The sequence below is a fragment of the Suncus etruscus genome, chromosome 4, assembly GCF_024139225.1.
Source record: "Suncus etruscus isolate mSunEtr1 chromosome 4, mSunEtr1.pri.cur, whole genome shotgun sequence".
Taxonomy (NCBI): Eukaryota; Metazoa; Chordata; class Mammalia; order Eulipotyphla; family Soricidae; genus Suncus; species Suncus etruscus.
The window spans coordinates 53,963,341-53,982,149 of record NC_064851.1 but is presented as its reverse complement, the minus strand read 5'-3'; the positions used below and the strand labels follow the sequence as shown (position 1 = coordinate 53,982,149).

At 36.8% G+C, this 18,809-nt stretch overlaps 1 protein-coding gene across 1 annotated transcript in view; it reads left to right on the top strand.

Annotated features, from left to right (window-relative positions):
* Positions 1–18,809, top strand: part of LOC126006723 (cytochrome b5 reductase 4) — a 72,915-nt gene that overhangs the window by 15,782 nt on the left and 38,324 nt on the right. Inside the window, exons 3-4 of the mRNA XM_049772242.1 lie at positions 434–534; positions 10,518–10,599. Of these exons, the coding sequence (XP_049628199.1) occupies positions 434–534; positions 10,518–10,599 (183 nt within the window). The remainder of the gene's footprint in view (positions 1–433; positions 535–10,517; positions 10,600–18,809) is intronic.

Sequence of the window (18,809 nt, the reverse complement as noted above, 5' to 3'; positions counted from 1 at the left end):
CTTTGTTTGTTTGGGGGCTATATCTGGTCATTCTCAGGGTTTACTCCTGACTGCGTTCAGGGATCACTTTTGGCAGGACTGGAGAAGGATCATTTGGGTTTCCAGGGGATTAACCTGGGTTGGCTGCATGCAAGACAAGTGCCTTACCCACTGTACTATATAACTTTGGCTCCTTAGCCACTGCTTTTAATGTGAGTTCTGAACTGTCCTCTGAAATAGGATTATAGGTTATCTTCCAGGACTCATGAAACAGGCAGATCAAAATTAGCTTGCAAAGGATCTGACTTCTCAGATACTTTCTGTTCAAAATATCTTTTTAAAAATCCAGATGCACTCAATAAGATTATTGGGAAAGGTCTATTTAAACTCCTATTTTTACTTTGTTTATTTTTAAAGTTTCTTTAGGATATTATTTTTCCTTGTTTTGCTATAGGATTTGTTTATAATGTCAGTCCTTATATGGAATATCACCCTGGTGGCGAAGAAGAACTGATGAAAGCAGCAGGAGCAGATGGTACTGAACTTTTTGATCAGGTAAAAGCTGAAAGTGATTATAGTCATTATAAAAAAAATCTGTTACTTTTAAATTTAACAGTATGACATGTGTAGAAAAAAAATAATTGCTTAAATTGCAGTGACTTGAATTTTTGAAATTTAGGAGAATGCTTACAAGTTAGAGCTATTTATTTTGTTTGCTTTTGAAATTTTTTAATTTTCAAAGATGATATAAGTGATAAAAGATTATGGCTGTGTTTTTAATAGTCTCCTCTTGTGGCAGCTGTTTATTTAGTTTAGTTAATTATAGCAATAATGATGATTATGGGAGGCTTATGGGAGGCAGTGATGGTTAGAGGAAAGAACAAGTCACTTATGTGCTTTTTATTTTCTCATTTGTGTATTATTATATAATAATCTTGCTTGTATTAAATCTATATTTTATTTAGGAAGTTAGGTGAGGCTAACTGATGAATATAAAAAAATTTTCCTAATGTAGTATTAGGGATTCTGGGTGTGGCTAGCTCAGCAAATATTTGTTATATTAATATAAAATATAGAGTCCTACCATTGGTGGGGTGGAGGTATTTCTCAGTTCAGCCTGGCGCCTGTAGCCCCTTTGCTAGTTCAGCCTGGCGCCTGTAACCCCTTTGCCCGGCAGGTCTATAAGGTAACAGTGGAGAAATGATCCACAGGCAGTCAGATGAAGTTTCAAGAGATATCCAGCTTTATTTCAAGGTCCTAACCATCATGTGCATTTTCCTTACATGGCCTTTTCCCAGCAGCATTTTCTCACTGCCTTCCAAGCACTCTTCCTGCTTCTTCTTCTCTAATGCTCTCCCCCCCCAGTCTGTCTATTATCTTCTATCCCAAACAACAGCTCCTCACAGTTGTGGATAGGTCTGATCATCCAGGTAACATTAGTATATGAAATTGGGAGAGGGGTAACAAATATTTACCTTATTTCTTTTTATGTTTGCTAAACCAATTAGTTCTGATATTTAAAAGTCTCATGGAATATGTTGCCACTAACTGCTGAGCTATTAGTATGAAAAAATACTCTCCAGAAGAATAGACACTTGTTTTTGCCTTACATATACTTTGTTTTGTACTTCTGTGGTAGTTAACTATTTTTGCCATACTGAGTTTTTTTTTTTCATTTGAGATACCTGGATTAAGATTACATTATAGTTATAGTAATTTTCTCATCAAATAGAAACTTGATATTTGTTCTATTTCTCATTTATTTTAGGATTTATTATTTTGGTCAGGTAGCCAGAAATAGAATTTGTTTTATACATAAATGTACTTCAATACATTTGCTTACATGGTAGCATCCTTTTGCTGTTAATGTCTTCCTGGAGTAAAGAAAAGCTTTGTTTGCCTATTTGCTTTTGAGGTGCTTGGGAAAATTTTCCTTCTCACTTGATATTGGATAATCCTAATAGTACATAAAGATTTGAGGACATTCACTTAAAAATTTGACTGCTGCACTTTTCTTCATTTTGGGGGAAGGTGATTGGGCTACACCCAATGATGCTCAGAGGTTACTTCTGGCTCTGCTTCAGAAATTACTCTTGGTGATGCTCTGGGTACCATTTGGGATGCTGGAGATCAAAGCCAGATCAGCTACATACAAGCTGCATATAAGGCAAGTGGCTTTCCCACATATTACCACTCTGGCCCCTTCATACTTTTTTCTAAGATCTTTCATGTACTCTATGCCATGTTCTCTATTCTTCCTTCTGAAGAATTTCCAATAAAATCAAGTTCTGTTTATATCTCCTAGTATTTTCTTGGTCATATGGATCTATATATAAGTGAGCTTGTTTGGGGGACGTCACAAAAATTACAGTATCTTTCATGTTATATACATGTTAGGAATATATTATAAGTTTAATACTTTTAATTATATTGCTGTATTTCATTTACTTTTAAATATTTTATGATTTACTGTTAGTAACTTACTGTTACTCACCTTTTTTACCCAATATAAAGATCATCCCTGGTTTCTTAGTATTTGTTTATAACTTGGTTTTACCCAAAATAAAGATCATCCCTGTTTCTTTTGTATCTGTTTGTTTACAGTTTGGTTTTACCCCCAAAACAGAGATTGTCTTACATGTAAAGCTTGAGGAGACTGGCTCAGGATAGCCTGAGCTAGTTGTCCTTAAACTGACCTTACTCTCCCACTTGTTTGTGATCTCTGTTCTCAATAAAACTTAGCACAGAATAACTCAATGTTCTAGAAGCTGGTGACACTTTTCATGTTTAAATATTTGAGAATTGAGCTGGAACGATAGTACAAATAGTAGGGTACTTGTTTTGCAAGTAACTGGCCTGCATTTTAGCTCTTCATATAGTCCCCTGAGCCTGACAGGAGTGACCCCTGAGTACAGATCCAGGAATTACCCCAAAGCACCATTGGGTGTGCATAAAACAAACAAAAAAGACAAATGTACAAATATGGCACTAATATATAAAAATATGTAATATAAATATATAATATTCTATATTATATAATTAATTATTAATTATTTGTTGTTTAATATTTATTGATTATTGATTATTTATATATATAGATATAAACAAATAATATATAATATAAAATATATAATAGTGTGAGGATCCATATACCATAATCACACCCAGGGAAAGTAGGTCTGGAGCAAGAATCACCATAGGAAATAATACAAACCAAGCTGAGGGTAAAACACCTGTATTCTGTGGGTTTTCTATCTCATGGAGCAAGAGAGAGTGAGCGAGAGGCCTTTAAAACCACAGTATTTATGAGGTACCAGTATCACCCATATGGTCAGTGGGAGTGAAGACAGAGGGCCTATCTGAAACTTGTCCCATCTAGGTGAGTCTTTGACATGTAAAGAGGGCAGGAAAGAGCCATCCTTGTTTAGGGTAAAAAACAAGTTATAACCCAACATAATAGAATCGAATCCTCCAGAATCATGAACATCTGCAATATTTCAAGTAAGAAAGAAAAAGAAACCTGCAATAAGTAACTGACAAAATTTTGACAATTTATTCATATATAAATATTCATAGTATTTACCACTTCTAGGGTATTTACCACCCCTAGGAACATAAAATATAGTATTTACCACCCCTAGGAACATAAAAATACAATACAAAAATCCATTCCTCACACCTATATTCGTTGCAGCACTATTTACAATAGCCAGACTCTGGAAACAACCAAGATGCCCTTCAACAGATGAATGGCTAAAGAAACAGTGGTACATATATACAATGGGATATTATGCAGCCATCAGGAAAGATGAAGTCATGAAATTTTCCTATACATGGATGTTCATGGAATCTATTATGCTGAGTGAAATAAGTCAGAGGGAGAGAGGAAAAACACAGAATAGTCTCACTCATCTTTGGGTTTGGAGAAAAATGAAAGACATTTTTGCAGTAATTCCCAGAGACAAAAAAGAAAAGGGCTGGATGTTCCAGGTCACCTCATGAAGCTCACCACAAAGAGTGATGAGTTTAGTTAGAGAAATAACTACATTGAGAATTATCTTAACAATGAGAATGTATGAGGGAAATAGAAAGCCTGTCTAGAGTACAGGCAGGGGTGAGGTGGGGAGTGGGGAGTTTTGGGACACTGGTAATGGGAATGTTGCACTGGTGAAGTGGGCTGTTATTTACATGACTGAAACCCAATCACAATCATGTGTGTAATCAAGATATTTAAATAAAATATATTAAAAATATTCATAGCATTTAAATATACACAGATTATTTATTAAGTGATCTCTTTATAGTTAGTTTTTTTTTTTTTTATTTAGGTTTGCTCGTAAGGTTGACCTTTCGTCTTGTATTTCCAAATGGCTAATGGTTAGGGGCAAGGATAGGACCCAAGTAGTAAAAGAGTACATGTGGTCTTGGATTCCATCACTGATACCATATGCTTTCAACTTTGTTGTTATCTTCAGCTCTCCTCAGGCACTCTGACTCAGGACAATGCTGGGTGCCCCCTTCATAACCAAAAAATCACATGCTTAGTGGGTAACTTAGAGAATGCCTGTTGACACATCAGTTCATTGTGCCCTTAGTAATCACAATTCACCTTCCTTTTTCCCTTTTCTCGTATACTAAATATGAACACAATATTCATCTTTGCCATCACTCATTATAACCCATTATTTTGGCACTGGAAAATTTTGTGGTGCTTTTTAAACATATTATCAATTGCAAGCTAGGCTGTTTCTTTATCAAAAATTAAGGCAGACAGATAAACTGGCTGATGGGTCCTTTTTGTAACTAGAAGAGCCATTTTCACCCCATGCTAGAGGACCCTGAAGGAAAGAGAAACATCAAGGGGAGGGATCTTCTAGCAACCACAACTAGATTCCACCTAGTCATAAAGTCCCCCAAAGTTAAGGCAAACAGACTCAGAAAAATCATTTCTATTCAAGGTCAGTTACTCTTGAGAAGAATTGGCATTGATTCATGGTGGTGCATTTCTTCAGGTCAGTGAGCCCTGCTGCAAGAAAAAAAAATAAAAAAATAAACAAGCAAAAAAAAAAACAAAAACCCACCACACTGCAAAGTGGAAAAGCAACACAGAAACTTCTTCACACTTAGTTCATGAAAATATTACTTTGAAAACCCAAATATATCAAGCACATGTATAGCCTCACTGGTAAGATATTTAGAAAGTAAATGTTGAGGATGTTCAAGGAAATACAATAAACTCAGAAAGTAGAAATGAGAAAGCTTCAAATAGAAATGACAGAACTGAAAGGCTTGGTAGGTTAAATAAAAGACTCACTGGAAGGCCTTACCTGTAAAGTAACAGCTGCTGAGGATAGAATCAATGAGCTTGAAGATGAGCTGCATATATATCATTTCCAGACAATGGAAGATGTCTTTAAGTAAACAAACAGAAAATGGAAAAAATACTCAAAATAAAAAACAATAGTAGATTTTTTTTTTCTGTATAAATTTCAACAGAAACAACATAAGAATCATTGGGGTCACCTAAAAGGGACCCGAAGTAAAGCGCTCCAAGTTAAGTTACATCCTCATCATAATGATGAAAACTGTAGATACAGACAGAAACAAAGCAAGCAACAAGATCAGTGAAGAAAATTACATACAAAGGAACATCCTTAGATTTACAGCAGATTTATCACAAGCAACATTTCAAACCAAAGGCAGTGGTGGGATATAGTGAAAAAGAAATCAACAAAAGGAACATCTCACCAAGAATAATTCATTCAACCACACTTTCATTTGAAAGGAAGCTACTACACACCTTATAAAATAAACAGTAGCTCAAGAACTTTACAGACTTAAAACCAACTTTTAAAAGAAGGACTGAAGGGGGCGGTACTTTAAAGCAAGACAAACCCCACAAACATGCCAAACTTCTACAAAAAGATGGCACAGAATTTCTTGACAATCATTTCTCTCAAATAGGTAAAATGGATTAAAAAATTGAATCCAACGTTCTGCTGCCTACAAGAAATATATTTGGATACTCAGAAAATACAAACTTGGAGTAGAAAATTGGAAAGTAATTCTTTAACCGAACAACTTTCTTAAAATAGAGTGGCCATACTAATATCAAATGGCATAGACTTCAGGCTCAAAAAAATTATATGAGACAGAGAAGGTGTTTGCTTAGTAATCAAGGGATATTGTACATCAGGAAAAAAAAATACTCCTAAACATATATGCACCCTGCAAAATATTTAAAATAAATGCTAATAGACCAAAGAAAGACATCAAAAGCAATACAGTAGTAGTGAGAGACTTTAATACTGCTCTATCACCTCTGTTTATATCAACAGGCTAAAATTCAACAAGTATAGACTGGTTTTGAAGGAAGAACTGGAAGAGAGGAGGTGCTTAGTAGATGTTTATAGAGCTTTTCATCCCCCAAATACAATGCACTTCTCCAATGTACAGGGATCTTCTCCAAGATAGACAAAATGCTGGTTCACAAATCATACCTCTATAAAATGAAGTGGATGGAAATTGTATCAACTCTCTTCTCAGACCTGTTCTTATGTTTCTGTACATAAAAGTGAATTACAAACAGAAAAGGAGAATTAACTTTAACACCTGGAAATTAAACAATTTACTACTGAATAACCATTGGGTGAGAGGAAATCAAAAGATTCCTAGAAACAAATGGGAATGAAAACACAAATTATCAGAATTTGTGGGACAAAGTAAAAGTAGTAATAAGAGGAAAATTTATAGCTTTGCAAGCATTCATCAGGAAGGAAGAAAGGGCCTACATAAATAACTTAATAGCACAGCTAAATAAAATTGAAAAAAGGATTTTAAATATGGTATATAATCTGCAAACAGAGCTTGACTTCTTCCTTTTCTATCTAGATGCCCTTGCTATAATTTTCTTGCCTTGTTGCTATGGCAGGTACTTCCAGTACTATGTTGTATAGGAATGGTGAAAATGGGCAGCCTTGTCTTGTGCCAGATTTTCCTGAAAGGCTCTTAGTTTTTCACCATTGAGTATAATGCATGCCATGGGCATTTGGTAAATGACCTTGACTATATTGAAAAAAGTTTCTTCCATTCCCATCTTGTTCAAAGTTTTTTTTTATCATGAATGGGTGATTATGATTATATGTTTTTTATTTTTCCTCTTGTGATATGGTGTATTATGTTGATTGACTTGTGTATGTTCAATAATTATTGTAGCTCTAGAATGATTCCTACTTGTTCCTAGTATATGACCTTCTTGATGAGCTCTTATATCTTATTTGCTAGGAATTTTTTGAGGATTTTTGCATCTGGGTTCATCGGCAATATTGATCTGTAGTTATCTTTTTTGTGGCATCTCTGTCTGCTTTTGAATTGGGTAATGTTTGCTTTGTAAAAACGATTTAGGTGTTTTTCTGTTTTATTTTTTGTTTATTTATTTTTTTGGGGGGGTCACACCCGGCGGTGCTCAGGGATTACTCCTGGCTGTCTGCTCAGAAATAGCTCCTGGCAGGCACGGGGGACCATATGGGACACCGGGATTCGAACCAAACCATCTTTGGTCCTGGATCGGCTGCTTGCAAGGCAAATGCCACTGTGCTATCTCTCCGGGCTCTGTTTTTCTGTTTCTTAAATTTCTTGTAAGAGCTTTAAAAGAATGGCATTAGGTCCTCTTGAAAAATTTGAAAGAATTTTTATCCTCTTGATATTTATTTATGGTTTATTCTGATTGTTCCTTGTTTTCTTTGAATTCTTTGAGCATTCTCCAGATTTCCTCTTTAAAGTTTTTAACAGAGGCTATAATGGTGTTCAGCACTTGTTGGGTCTTTAGTTGCTATCATTATCATTCTTAAGCATGGTAGTGCTCTGAGTTGTTTCCCCATTGTATTCTTTCCAATGTAGTATTTTTTACATGTTGTGCTGGGATTGATTAACTACAGGATATGCTTGTGGCTGTATAGTAGGTTTGGCAGACTCACCAGGCCTCTGGTCAATCCCTTCTGCTGATTCCCTTCAGGGATATTGGGCGGGTATAGGCCACTTGCTTTCTCCAGGCGTTTGGGGGAACTCATCAAGCCGTTGGCCAGACCTCCTGCTAGTTCCTTCCAGTACTGCAGGGCAGGCACAAAGTACTTACCTCCTCAGAGTGCTGGAGGAGTGGGGGAGTTGCCATGCTGTTGGTCGGTCCTCTGCTTGGTTCCCTTCCAAGAGAGCACCTCTTTTAGAAAGATGCATACTGGTTCCTGGAAGAAAAATTGAGGCCATGGTGGGGGGTATTGATGAAAGGAAAGCACTAGTGAAGGATTGTTGCTGAGACATGTGTGCTTGAATCCAACCATGAATAACTTTTTAATATCACAGTGACCAAGTAAAAATATGTGAATACAATAAAAATGCAGGGGCTGGAGAGATAGCATGGAGATAAGGCGTTTGCCTTGCATACAGAAGGTAGGTGGCTCGAATCCCGGCATCCCATATGGTCCCCGTGCCTGCCAGGACCATTTCTGAGCATAGAGCCAGGAGTGACCCCTGAGCACTGCCGGGTGTGACCCAACCCCCCCCCCCAATACAAAAAAAATGTTAATATACTAAAATATGTCAATGCAACAATAGAAAGATATCATTTTCTATCTAATCGCTACTTTAGATAAAAAAAATCTTTTCTAGCTCAGCTTTTCTAATACTGTCTGATATCTTTGCTTTTGGTACAAATTTATATAATATATCAGCTGATTTAGTATTCTTAAAGATTATTATTTTAGGGGCTGGAGAGATAGCACGGAGGTAGGGCATTTGCCTTGCATGCAGAAGGACGGTGGTTTGAATCCAAGCATCCTATATGGTCCCCGAGCCTGCCAGGAGCGACTTCTGAGCATAGAGCCAGGAGTAACCCTGAGCACTGCCAGGTGTTACCCCCCCCCCCCCCGAAAAAAAAAAGAATTATTTTACCACCTTGTTTTACAGCTGTTTGAGGCTTAGTTTTTCTGCTATTTGAGGCCCTAAAATTACTTTATCAAGGTCAGTGTTGTTTGATTTTAATTTGGTGGGGATGGGCATGGGCTAGAAGACCCAGTGGCACTCTGGGGCTACTGCTGGCTCTAAGCTCAGAAATCACTCCCGGTAAGCTCAGGGGACTATATCTGATACAGTAGATCAAACAAAGTCAGCTACATGCAAGGCAAATGCCCTACTACTGTGCTTTTGCTCCAGCCCCAAGGTAAATGTTTTTAATTTGCATCTTGTTTTGAACAAATAAAAGTACTTATTTTCCCATCAGTCATATGAGTTAAAGTCCTGTTTTCTGATTGAGTGATTCTGTAGCTGTTAGAACTATACCCAACTCCTGAGACATCTGCTTTCTACATTAAAAGATATACCAACATACTTGGGAAATACTATTTCAGTTAATAAGTGGCCATTTATACTTACATTCTTTTTTATATATTTGCAACATTAATGTGTATTTATTTGGGAACATAAAATAAGGACTCCTCTGATGGAGTTTTTTTGATTGTTATTTTAATGATTATGTAGTGCTTTGTTAAGTAATACGTTATGGTGCTCCTTTATATGTCTTTTATAATTAGCACTTAGGATGTTTGCAGTATTTTCTAAATTAAATAGTGCTATGATGAGGATCTTGGTACATGCATTTTTGTGTGGTATATTTTGAGGCAAATTTCTAATCTATTTAGTATTTTGAAAACATGCCCTCTAGGAAGATTTCAATTTAATTTCTACTAGTAAGTTTGACAACTAATGCCCTCAATTATTTTCTTTGAAATGACAATTTTATTTTTCTTCCATTTTAAGGTAATGTTTGTCACATATCCCTGTCTTTCTTTTTGGGTCCTTGGATCATTCTTTTATCTTTAAATGGCCTTAAAAACTATTCAGTTAAATTTGCAAATCAAATAATTTCATTTGAACAACCATCTTATTTTGCAGAAATGTTTTTGTGGACTTAACCCCTGAGCAATGCCAATTGTGGCAATAGTAATAATAATAACAATAAAAAATTTTCCCTAGATCTCAGTCACAAAGGATATTCCTTAATGAAACCTCTGCCTCGTTGTGTCATTTGATGAAGATATAATTTTAGTACATTTAATACTGTTAATATGTCAGTAGTTTTACTGTTGACAGAGCATATGTACACATTAAGGAAAAAGACAAATATCTTACTGAGACCCCATGGAATCTGAGAGCCAAGTATCTCCAGAAATCTCTAAATAGTACTTTAATACTGTCCTAAACAAGAGATTCCCAGACAACCTTAGCTTTCCCTCTCTCTTTGCAGAAAGAATTGCTTGGTCCCTGTACATTTTCCTCTTTAAGGGAAATAGCAGAAAGTGGCTTTATGTTGTGCTTGAGGCTATTACTACTACACTGTATATTTCCAGCAGCTATCCTGCCCTGTTTGCAATCTCTATCCACATTGCCTACCAATCAGTTGCCTAATTAAGTCTGCTTCTTACCTTTTCGTAGCAATACATATATAGTTAACCGTGTTGTTTTCTATCATTTATTTCCTGTATAAGGTTCATCGATGGGTCAATTATGAGTCCATGCTGAAAGAATGCCTGGTTGGCAGAATGGCAGTCAAACTTGTCACTTGTAAAGGTGAGTAGTACCAGTCCTAAGCTGACAGTATGTGCCAGGATCTTTTTTAATAATACCTTTATTTAATCAACATAATTACAAACATGTTTGTAGTTGGGTTTGTTATAAAAAAAGAACACCCCCCTTCACTAGTGCATCCTTCCCACCACCAATGCCCCATTACCCACCTATGGTGTGGGGCCTCCCCAAACCTCATACCTGGTAAGAGCTGGCCTCCAGAATCAAAGAGGGAACCGGAAGCCAGATATCTGCCCACTATCCTCCCTGTGCCCCTCCCCCCCCCAGAGTAGGGACGGGGAAGCCTGAGGACCCCTATAGAATCCACCTGGCATCCACTTCTGGACACCTGGGCCGGCACCCAGGGAAGGCTTGGAGTCCAGGGTAGAAAGAGAGGGATGCCTGGGGGCCTGCCAAGCCTCCCAGCAACCCCCACGCTAGGGAGAAGGCCTACAGCGTGGGGCCTCCCCAAACACCTGAGCGTTACCAGGTGTGACCCCCCGCAAAAAAATTCTCAAGTTCAACCATAGCAACACTATAAATGCCATCCATCAGAAAATTGGAAAAAGAAATGTAAAAATAACTTCTAAAATATATCATAAAGTTGCCTTTTAGATTTTAGATATGTTCACTATGGTGAGGAATTATAGGTAGTCGTGTCTTTTGAATAACTCCTTTGACATACAGGTGAGGAAAAATTGGTTTATTCCACCTGACTCTTCTATTTATGTAGTACACGTACTTTTCTAATTCAAAGTTTGTTGCCAGACATCTTCATCAGCACTGTGAAGCAAGACAGGCTTAACTAAATATGAAACCAGCTCCAAAATTTATTGGCTTTGCTGTCTCTAGGCTCTTTTCTAAAAGTCTCTGAGCCTCAATTTTTTATTTTGACAATGACTCAGCATCCTAAAAATTATTGCATAGTGACTGTAATAGATACTCAAAAGAGATTAGCATCTTTTCTTCTTCAGACAGAAGAGTGAGTAGACTTGGCCTCTCACTCTCATTCAGTTGTTCAAACCAGCTAAATAGCTTTCCTAACTTCTTCCAAAGCCTAACTCACTCTTGACTGCTAATTTCCTTAGGAATGCGAAAGAAAGCCCTATTATTTTGCCTTCTTATTTTTTTTAATTTTTTTATAAATGAATGAAGCAAAATAGTTTTTGTTGAATGAAACTTACCTAGAAAGATGTGAGGGTAAGATAAAAAAGGAATATTTGTTTTAAAAGAAACATAAGCTTAAAAGAACAAGGAAGCAAAGAGACAGATAAGCAAGTGAAATAACATGCTCAAGAGAACATGGACTTGAAGAGCAAGCCTTAACCCTGCTGCTTTTATGTTAAGCAATTTGTGTGGGGTTGTGGTAATATCAGCTCTGCCATCTTAATTGGGCAGTGTGCTGTTTCTCTACCTGAGGCAGGCACTTCAGATAATGCTGTGTCTTTGAAACCATGTGTAAAATAAATGCCAGTTAGGTGTATACAATTCATCAGTCCATGTTTGTTCCTTGACAGGAAAGTTGCCAGAATTCGACCTGTGCTATAGATTCTACATATGAAAGTCTAGTCCTTGATGAGACTATCTTTATGGAGTCAATCATCACTCTCTTCTTGCAGGTCAAAGCCTTTTCCCATATCCTTCCACAGACCCTTTCACTTTCCTTTTGTCTGAGGAAGAAAACTAGCCTTATAAATTTCTGTTTCTTGAGTATGAAGGAACTTGAATGTCCATGGCACTGACACCAAAGGCAAACAAGTGTCAGCTTGTTGGCTGATTGAATCTGCTTTCTAGTTTTTCATGAAAAATGCAGGCTATGAACTTCCTAAAAGAACATTTGGTTTTGCTCAGAACAAATTTGGACTGTCTGTCATAATCAGAGTCATGTTTCTGGAAATTTTTCCAACCAATTTACTTTTGTAAACCGATCCCTTTTCCTCTTAATTGGTTCCTAAATTCACTGATTCACTGCCAGTAGAAGATAGGATCTTAACTAAAGTTTCTAATTTTCTAATTTTCCTTCATCCTGAATGTTATATATCTTATTTACTCAATCTGTACTAAAGGGTCATCTGTTCTGTTATTACCATTCAGAGTAATCAGAAAGTATGCCAAGATCCTTAGGCTTCTGTTTCATAGGAAATATGAAATTAGTAAAAAGTCTTAGCTCATTTGCTTCCTTTCTCATTGAAAATAAAAAACAGATAATCTTGAAAATGCTTGATCAAATTAAAAAATATATTTAGGGGTTAGAGCAGTGGCGCAAGCAGTAGGGCATTTGCCTTGCACACTCTAACTTAGGACAGACTGCGGTTTGATCCCCTGGCATCCTATATGGTCTCCCAAGCCAGGAGCGATTTTTGAGCATATAGCCAGGAGTAACCCCTGAGCGTTACTTGGTGTGGTCCAAAACAAAACAAAACAAAACTGCCATTTAATATAAGCATATTAGTTTATGGAGAAATTACATGGCATCAAAAAGAAAAGGAAATAAAACAATTTAGATAGACACAGTTCTCAGAGAACTAGGACCTTAGAATTATGCAACAATTTTTAATTTATGCATTATTATTTATTTTTGGTTCTGGTGACACCCGGCAATGCTCAGGTCTTATACCTCGCTGTGCACTGAAGGATCACTCCTACCAAGTCTTGTAGTACCATATTGGGGCCAGGGATTGAACATTGGTCAACTGTATGTGCTTTCCCTGATATATTTATCTCTAGACCCTTCACAATAATTATAATGGTCAGATGATAGACTATCAGAACTTGGGTCAGTAAAGGCAAATCTCTGAACCCTGAGAATGCTGCATGTGGCTTGAACTATTTAAGACCATATTCAACTGTATTCATGGGCTACGCTTGAAGTGTTTGGGGGATTCTATAGTGCAAAGGATTGAACTAGGGCCTCTTGTATACAAAGCATATGCTTTAGTCTCTTGAATCATCAAGAGTTCTAGCCCAATGACTTGAACTCTAGAAGGTCACATGATGTCAAACATTATGTCTGTATTGACCTTGTTTATGAGATATAATAAGGGAGAGGGCAGAAAAATTTTCTCAGAATTTTTTTCCACAGTATACTACTTAAATGGTCTCAGAAACCAAATCAAGAAATTAAATAGTGTCTCATTACTTGTTTTCAGGTATTAAATAAAATGTTAATGGTTAAATACATTTTAAACCTAAAGCTCTTAGAAATCATGTGTAGATCAGAAAAGTTTTAAGGCATAATAAAAAATAAGAGAAACAGTAACAGAATTTACAAATAAAAAGGCAGAATGTTTCCCCTTTTTTTGTGTTTGATTTGGTTTTAGAATCACACCTGGCCATGCTAAGGGCTCCAGGGATCAGATTGGATTCTGGGGACCAAATCCGGGTTGTGCACTTGCAAGACAAGCACTTTGCCCTCTGTCTATCTCTCAGGCCCAAAAGGTTTCTTTTTAACATTTTGGTCCAACCCTGATATTTATTACTAAAGCAGCATCTTCTGTTCAATGAACACAATATCCATAATCTTGCCTGAGTAAAAAACCTCATCTCTGCTTATATAAGCTCTTTAGCTTTTAGGCATTTAGTTAAGAGATTGGAATATTATTTTTAGCAGCAAATGGAACTTAAGAATAAAATATCTTAATATTATGAGAATTTTTGATGACTGGTACATAAGAAGTGACAAGTTGTGCTACTACTGTAGTTGTGTTACTACTGTGAATCCTTTACGTTTTTGTTGCTACAGTGCTGTAGCTTCTTATATTTCTCCCTACAATAATCATATCTAAACCACCCTTACTTATGTGCTGTGCCACGAACAGATGGTTGTTTTCTGAAATATCCTATATTAATGTATTGATAGGGCATGTGATAATGGGATTGTAAAGTCTATTTTCTAAGTCTTTGCTATGACCTGCCCAGGAGCAGTGGGGGCTTGGGGGAAAATGGAAAATGAGTATATGAAATTTATACCATGGTTTTTATCATCTCATGATCCCCAATTTCACCTTTTTGGATGACCTGCCAGCCTTAGTACAGAAAGATTCAAAATTTTCATTTTATTGGTATTCTTTTAATAATATAGTTCTCAGAAAATAGTTCATAGTTTTTCTGGTACGATATATGTATCTAGACTCGCAGGGGTCTTCAAACTACGGCCCGCGGGCCACATATTGTATTTATTCCCATTTTGTTTCTTCACTTCTAAATAAGATATATGCAGTGTGCATAGAAATTAGTTCATAATTTTTTTTTACTATAATCTGGCCTTCCCACAGTCTGAAGGACAGTGAACTGTTTAAAAAGTTTGAGGACCCCTGAATTCTAGAGAAATAGATAAAGCAATATGGTACCAGAGAAGTTAGTTTTTATAATCTTTTGTTTAAAAATTGTTATGATTTGTACTGTACTTAAAAGGTATCAGTACTGAATAAAAGAAGCTTTATTTGAAAAGGTAAAATCCAGTTACTGATTATTTGTGTAGGACTCTTTATTGTCTTGAAAAGATGAAATTATTTTTATCCTTTATCCTCATTCTAGCTCCTTACTAACATTGTTATATCCACTAGCCATATCCTGGTTATTTAGCACTAGAAATATGCCTAAATTAAGATGTTCACCTAGAGGAGCCAATAGTACAATGGGTAGGGCACTTTTTTTGCTCACATCAAACCCAAGTTTGATCTGGGCATCTTATATGGTTCCCCAAGCCTACCAGGAGTAATCACTTAGTGCAAAGAAAGGAATAAGGCCTGATCACTGTGATGTGTTGCCCAAAGACAAAAAATTGAGAAAAATGGTTGTCATTTAAAAAATTGCATCACCATATACTTCTGTTTTATTATAGCCAATGTTATTTAACTGCATTTGATTTTACTCTATAGGGGGCCTTTGGCCATATCTGGAGACATTTTAGTTTTTAAAAGCTAAAGGCTGCTGGTGTTCTGGTGGGTAAAGAAGTCAGGGATGCTGCTCAATGATAAACAGTGTACAGGATGTATTCCCACCAAAGAAAATATGCAATGCTAAGTGTTTATTGATGTAGGAAAACCTTCCTTTATAAATCAGTTCTTTTTTTTCAATGATGTTATTAGTGGCAATGGATGAAATTGGTATATGCATAGTGAAAAACTTCTGGGATATTAATATAATAATTAATAACGATAAGCTCAGGGTCCTAGGGATCTGTAGCTTTAATTGCATTGTGTTGTTACTGCCTGGCTCTTTGGGAAAATACTAGGCTGCTGTTAAACGGGTTGTGTGCATGCTGGAAGTTCACCTTCCAGACTTAGATTTCTCTATTATAGGAGCATCAGTTTCCTTATCAATAAAATGGTCCAGTTCAGGATTCAGGTGAGCCAAAAAGAGGCTGCCTTTTGACTGAAAAATATCTCACCTAATGGTAAAGAGAAAGGTAACAGAGGACAGGAATTTTATGAATGAATAAGTTTCCTGTTCCAGTCTGGCTGCCCAGCCTTTTTTGCTAGAAGATCTACTGTCTAAGGCTTTCAGCCAGAAATTAAAGGGAAGCTTTAAAAATCAAGGCAGGCTGCCATCAGAAAACCCACGGGCCTTACCCACCACCATCATCTTCCTGACAGAAAAACTGTCCGTCCTCTCCTCCACAAAACTCTAAAAGAAAATAATGGCCACTTATACTTCCTAGGTAGTCTGATCCTGGCTGATACCTCTGTGGCATTCTCAAGAGAGGGGGCTTTTGAGAGGAGTTCTCAAATTTCCCATTCTGCTTGAACTACAGTGCCCAAACACCACTCTGACAAGGTCCTAGTTCAAGCAACTGAAATCAAATAATAAGAGCAGCTGAATCCTCTCAGGTGAGATTAAATAAAGGGCTGACCCTTCCCCCCTGTCTCCCCCACCACCACCACCCAGCAGCCTCCACTTCCTCTGCCATCTTCCTGGCATAAAAATAGCCTGACTCCTCCACCAATCTCTGAAAGAAAATAATGAAATAATGGCCTCCGGTACTTCCCAGATAGTTCAGTCCTATGGCATACTCAGGAAAAGGCTAAGGAAGAAGATTCCTCTTTCTTTTTATTGTTTTTCTTGTATTGTTTGTTTTTGGGGTTTGGGGCCATACCCAGAGCCTTTCAGGGGTTACTCCTGGCTTTATTCTTAGAAATCACTCTTGGCAAGCTCGGACCATATGGAATGCCAGGGATCAAACCCAGGTCAGCCACATGCAAGGCAAATACCTTACCTGATGTGTTATTGCTCAGGCCCCAGATTTCTTTTTCTTAATAAAGTTGTAGAGGTCCAATACTATCCTCTGACAGAAATGGCCCAGCTCCAGAACTTAATCTTATCAAACTTCCAAGCCACCAAATTTGTTTTAGATCTATAAATCTTGGACCACGCATGAAACCTCAATATTTTATTGTAGTGCCAGCCCAGTTGTATCACAGGAAACCTAATGGGAAAGTTACATAATTATCACTAATTGTGCCCAAACAGTGACACAGAAGGCTCAACTAGTATCAACTATGGCCTAATAAATCCTTAGACACTGACTTTACTAATATGATGGAGAGATTGAACAATCATTTCAATTGACCTGTGCTGATCTAAGTTTTGATAATTCCATTTGCTTTTGCATTGTAACTAAGCAATATGAACTAAATTTGTTTGTGTCTGCATGGAGGCAGTTATGATGGTAGGTAAAGATTGGGGACACTGGTGAAAGGAAGGTCATAGTGATAGTGGGATTGGTGTTTTAATATTCAGTGCCTGAAACAACTGTAATTGTTTTATGACATTATGAACATATGTATTATGAACAATTTGGTAAATTTGGTGCATGAAAATGAGGGAGAAAAAATGAGGGCAGGGAATTGGTGAGAATGTACCACAGACTGAAATACATGCCTAGCTTGCACAGGCCCCAGGTTCAATCCCTACCTCAACATGCCCTACCTACCACAGACACATGATCTATAGTGATCCACACAATTACATATCTGAAAATAAGTGACCAACTGAGTTCATCTGTGATCTTTACAGTCATACTTACTAGATTATTATTGAACACTTGATAAACAAAGCTCATTTGGGGATCTAGAGTGATAGTACTATGGGTAGTGCTTGCCTTGCACTCAGCCAAATGGGTTCAATCCTCAGCATCCCATTTGGTCCTCCAAGCCCAACCAGGAGTAATTTCTGAGTTCAGCAATAGGAGTAACCGCTGAGCACTGCTGGGTGTAGCCCAGAACAAAAAACAAAATGCTCATTTTGAGTTTACTTTTAAGTACTTTACAAAAATATTGACTTTAGCAATGACATAGTTTTATATATCTAAATATAATGTATACATGTATATACATATTTATATGGTATTAAGCATTAGGAAATCTAGTCTTTTTTGCTACAGAGCTGTGGATGTCACTCAGTTCTTCATCTCTAATTTTTGGTGTTAGATGAAGTTATCATCAAATGGTTTTGTGTTCTAATGTCAGTATTCTAATTTAGTTATGAAATTATTTTGTCAGAACAGAGAAAATAGAAATTAAGAATTTGAAAATAATTACTGGGGATTTAACTCAGTGGTAGAATACATGGTTTTATATAGATGAAACTGCAAGTTCAATTCCTGTCACCAGATGCCAATCTTTCCACCCACCTCTCCACCATCTCCAACTTTTTCTTCAAACTAGAAGGCTTTGATATACTTTATTGCTCATCTTACTACTTGGATATTGTTAGATTATCATTTTTAAAGTATTGATCTCAAAGAGAAAGATAGTAAGATGTCTTTCTTTAATATTATTTCATTTAGGGGTCAGAGAGATAGCGCAGCAGTAGGGCTTTTGCCTTGCACACAGCTGTCTCGGGATGGTCCCAGGTTTGATCCCCAGTATCCCATATGGTTTCCTAACCCTGCCAGGAATGATTTCTGAGTGTAGAGTTAGGAGTAACCCATGAGTGCTGCCAGCTGTGACCCAAAAACCAAAAAACAAAGTATTAATATGTGTTTCATTTATATAGCATACTGTAATAAATTCTAATAATTTTGACAAATTTCAACTGTGATCACCTTGGAAAAACTCAAGGAAAAAAATGCCCAAAGATTAAGGAAGAAAATAAAAATGTAATGATAGGTAAACAACTGAAGAAAATCCTAGAAATCTTTAGCTATAAAACTTAGGTGAAACATCAGCTGTTTATTAGTTTTATATGTCTCCTCAGGCCTAAGAAGAAAG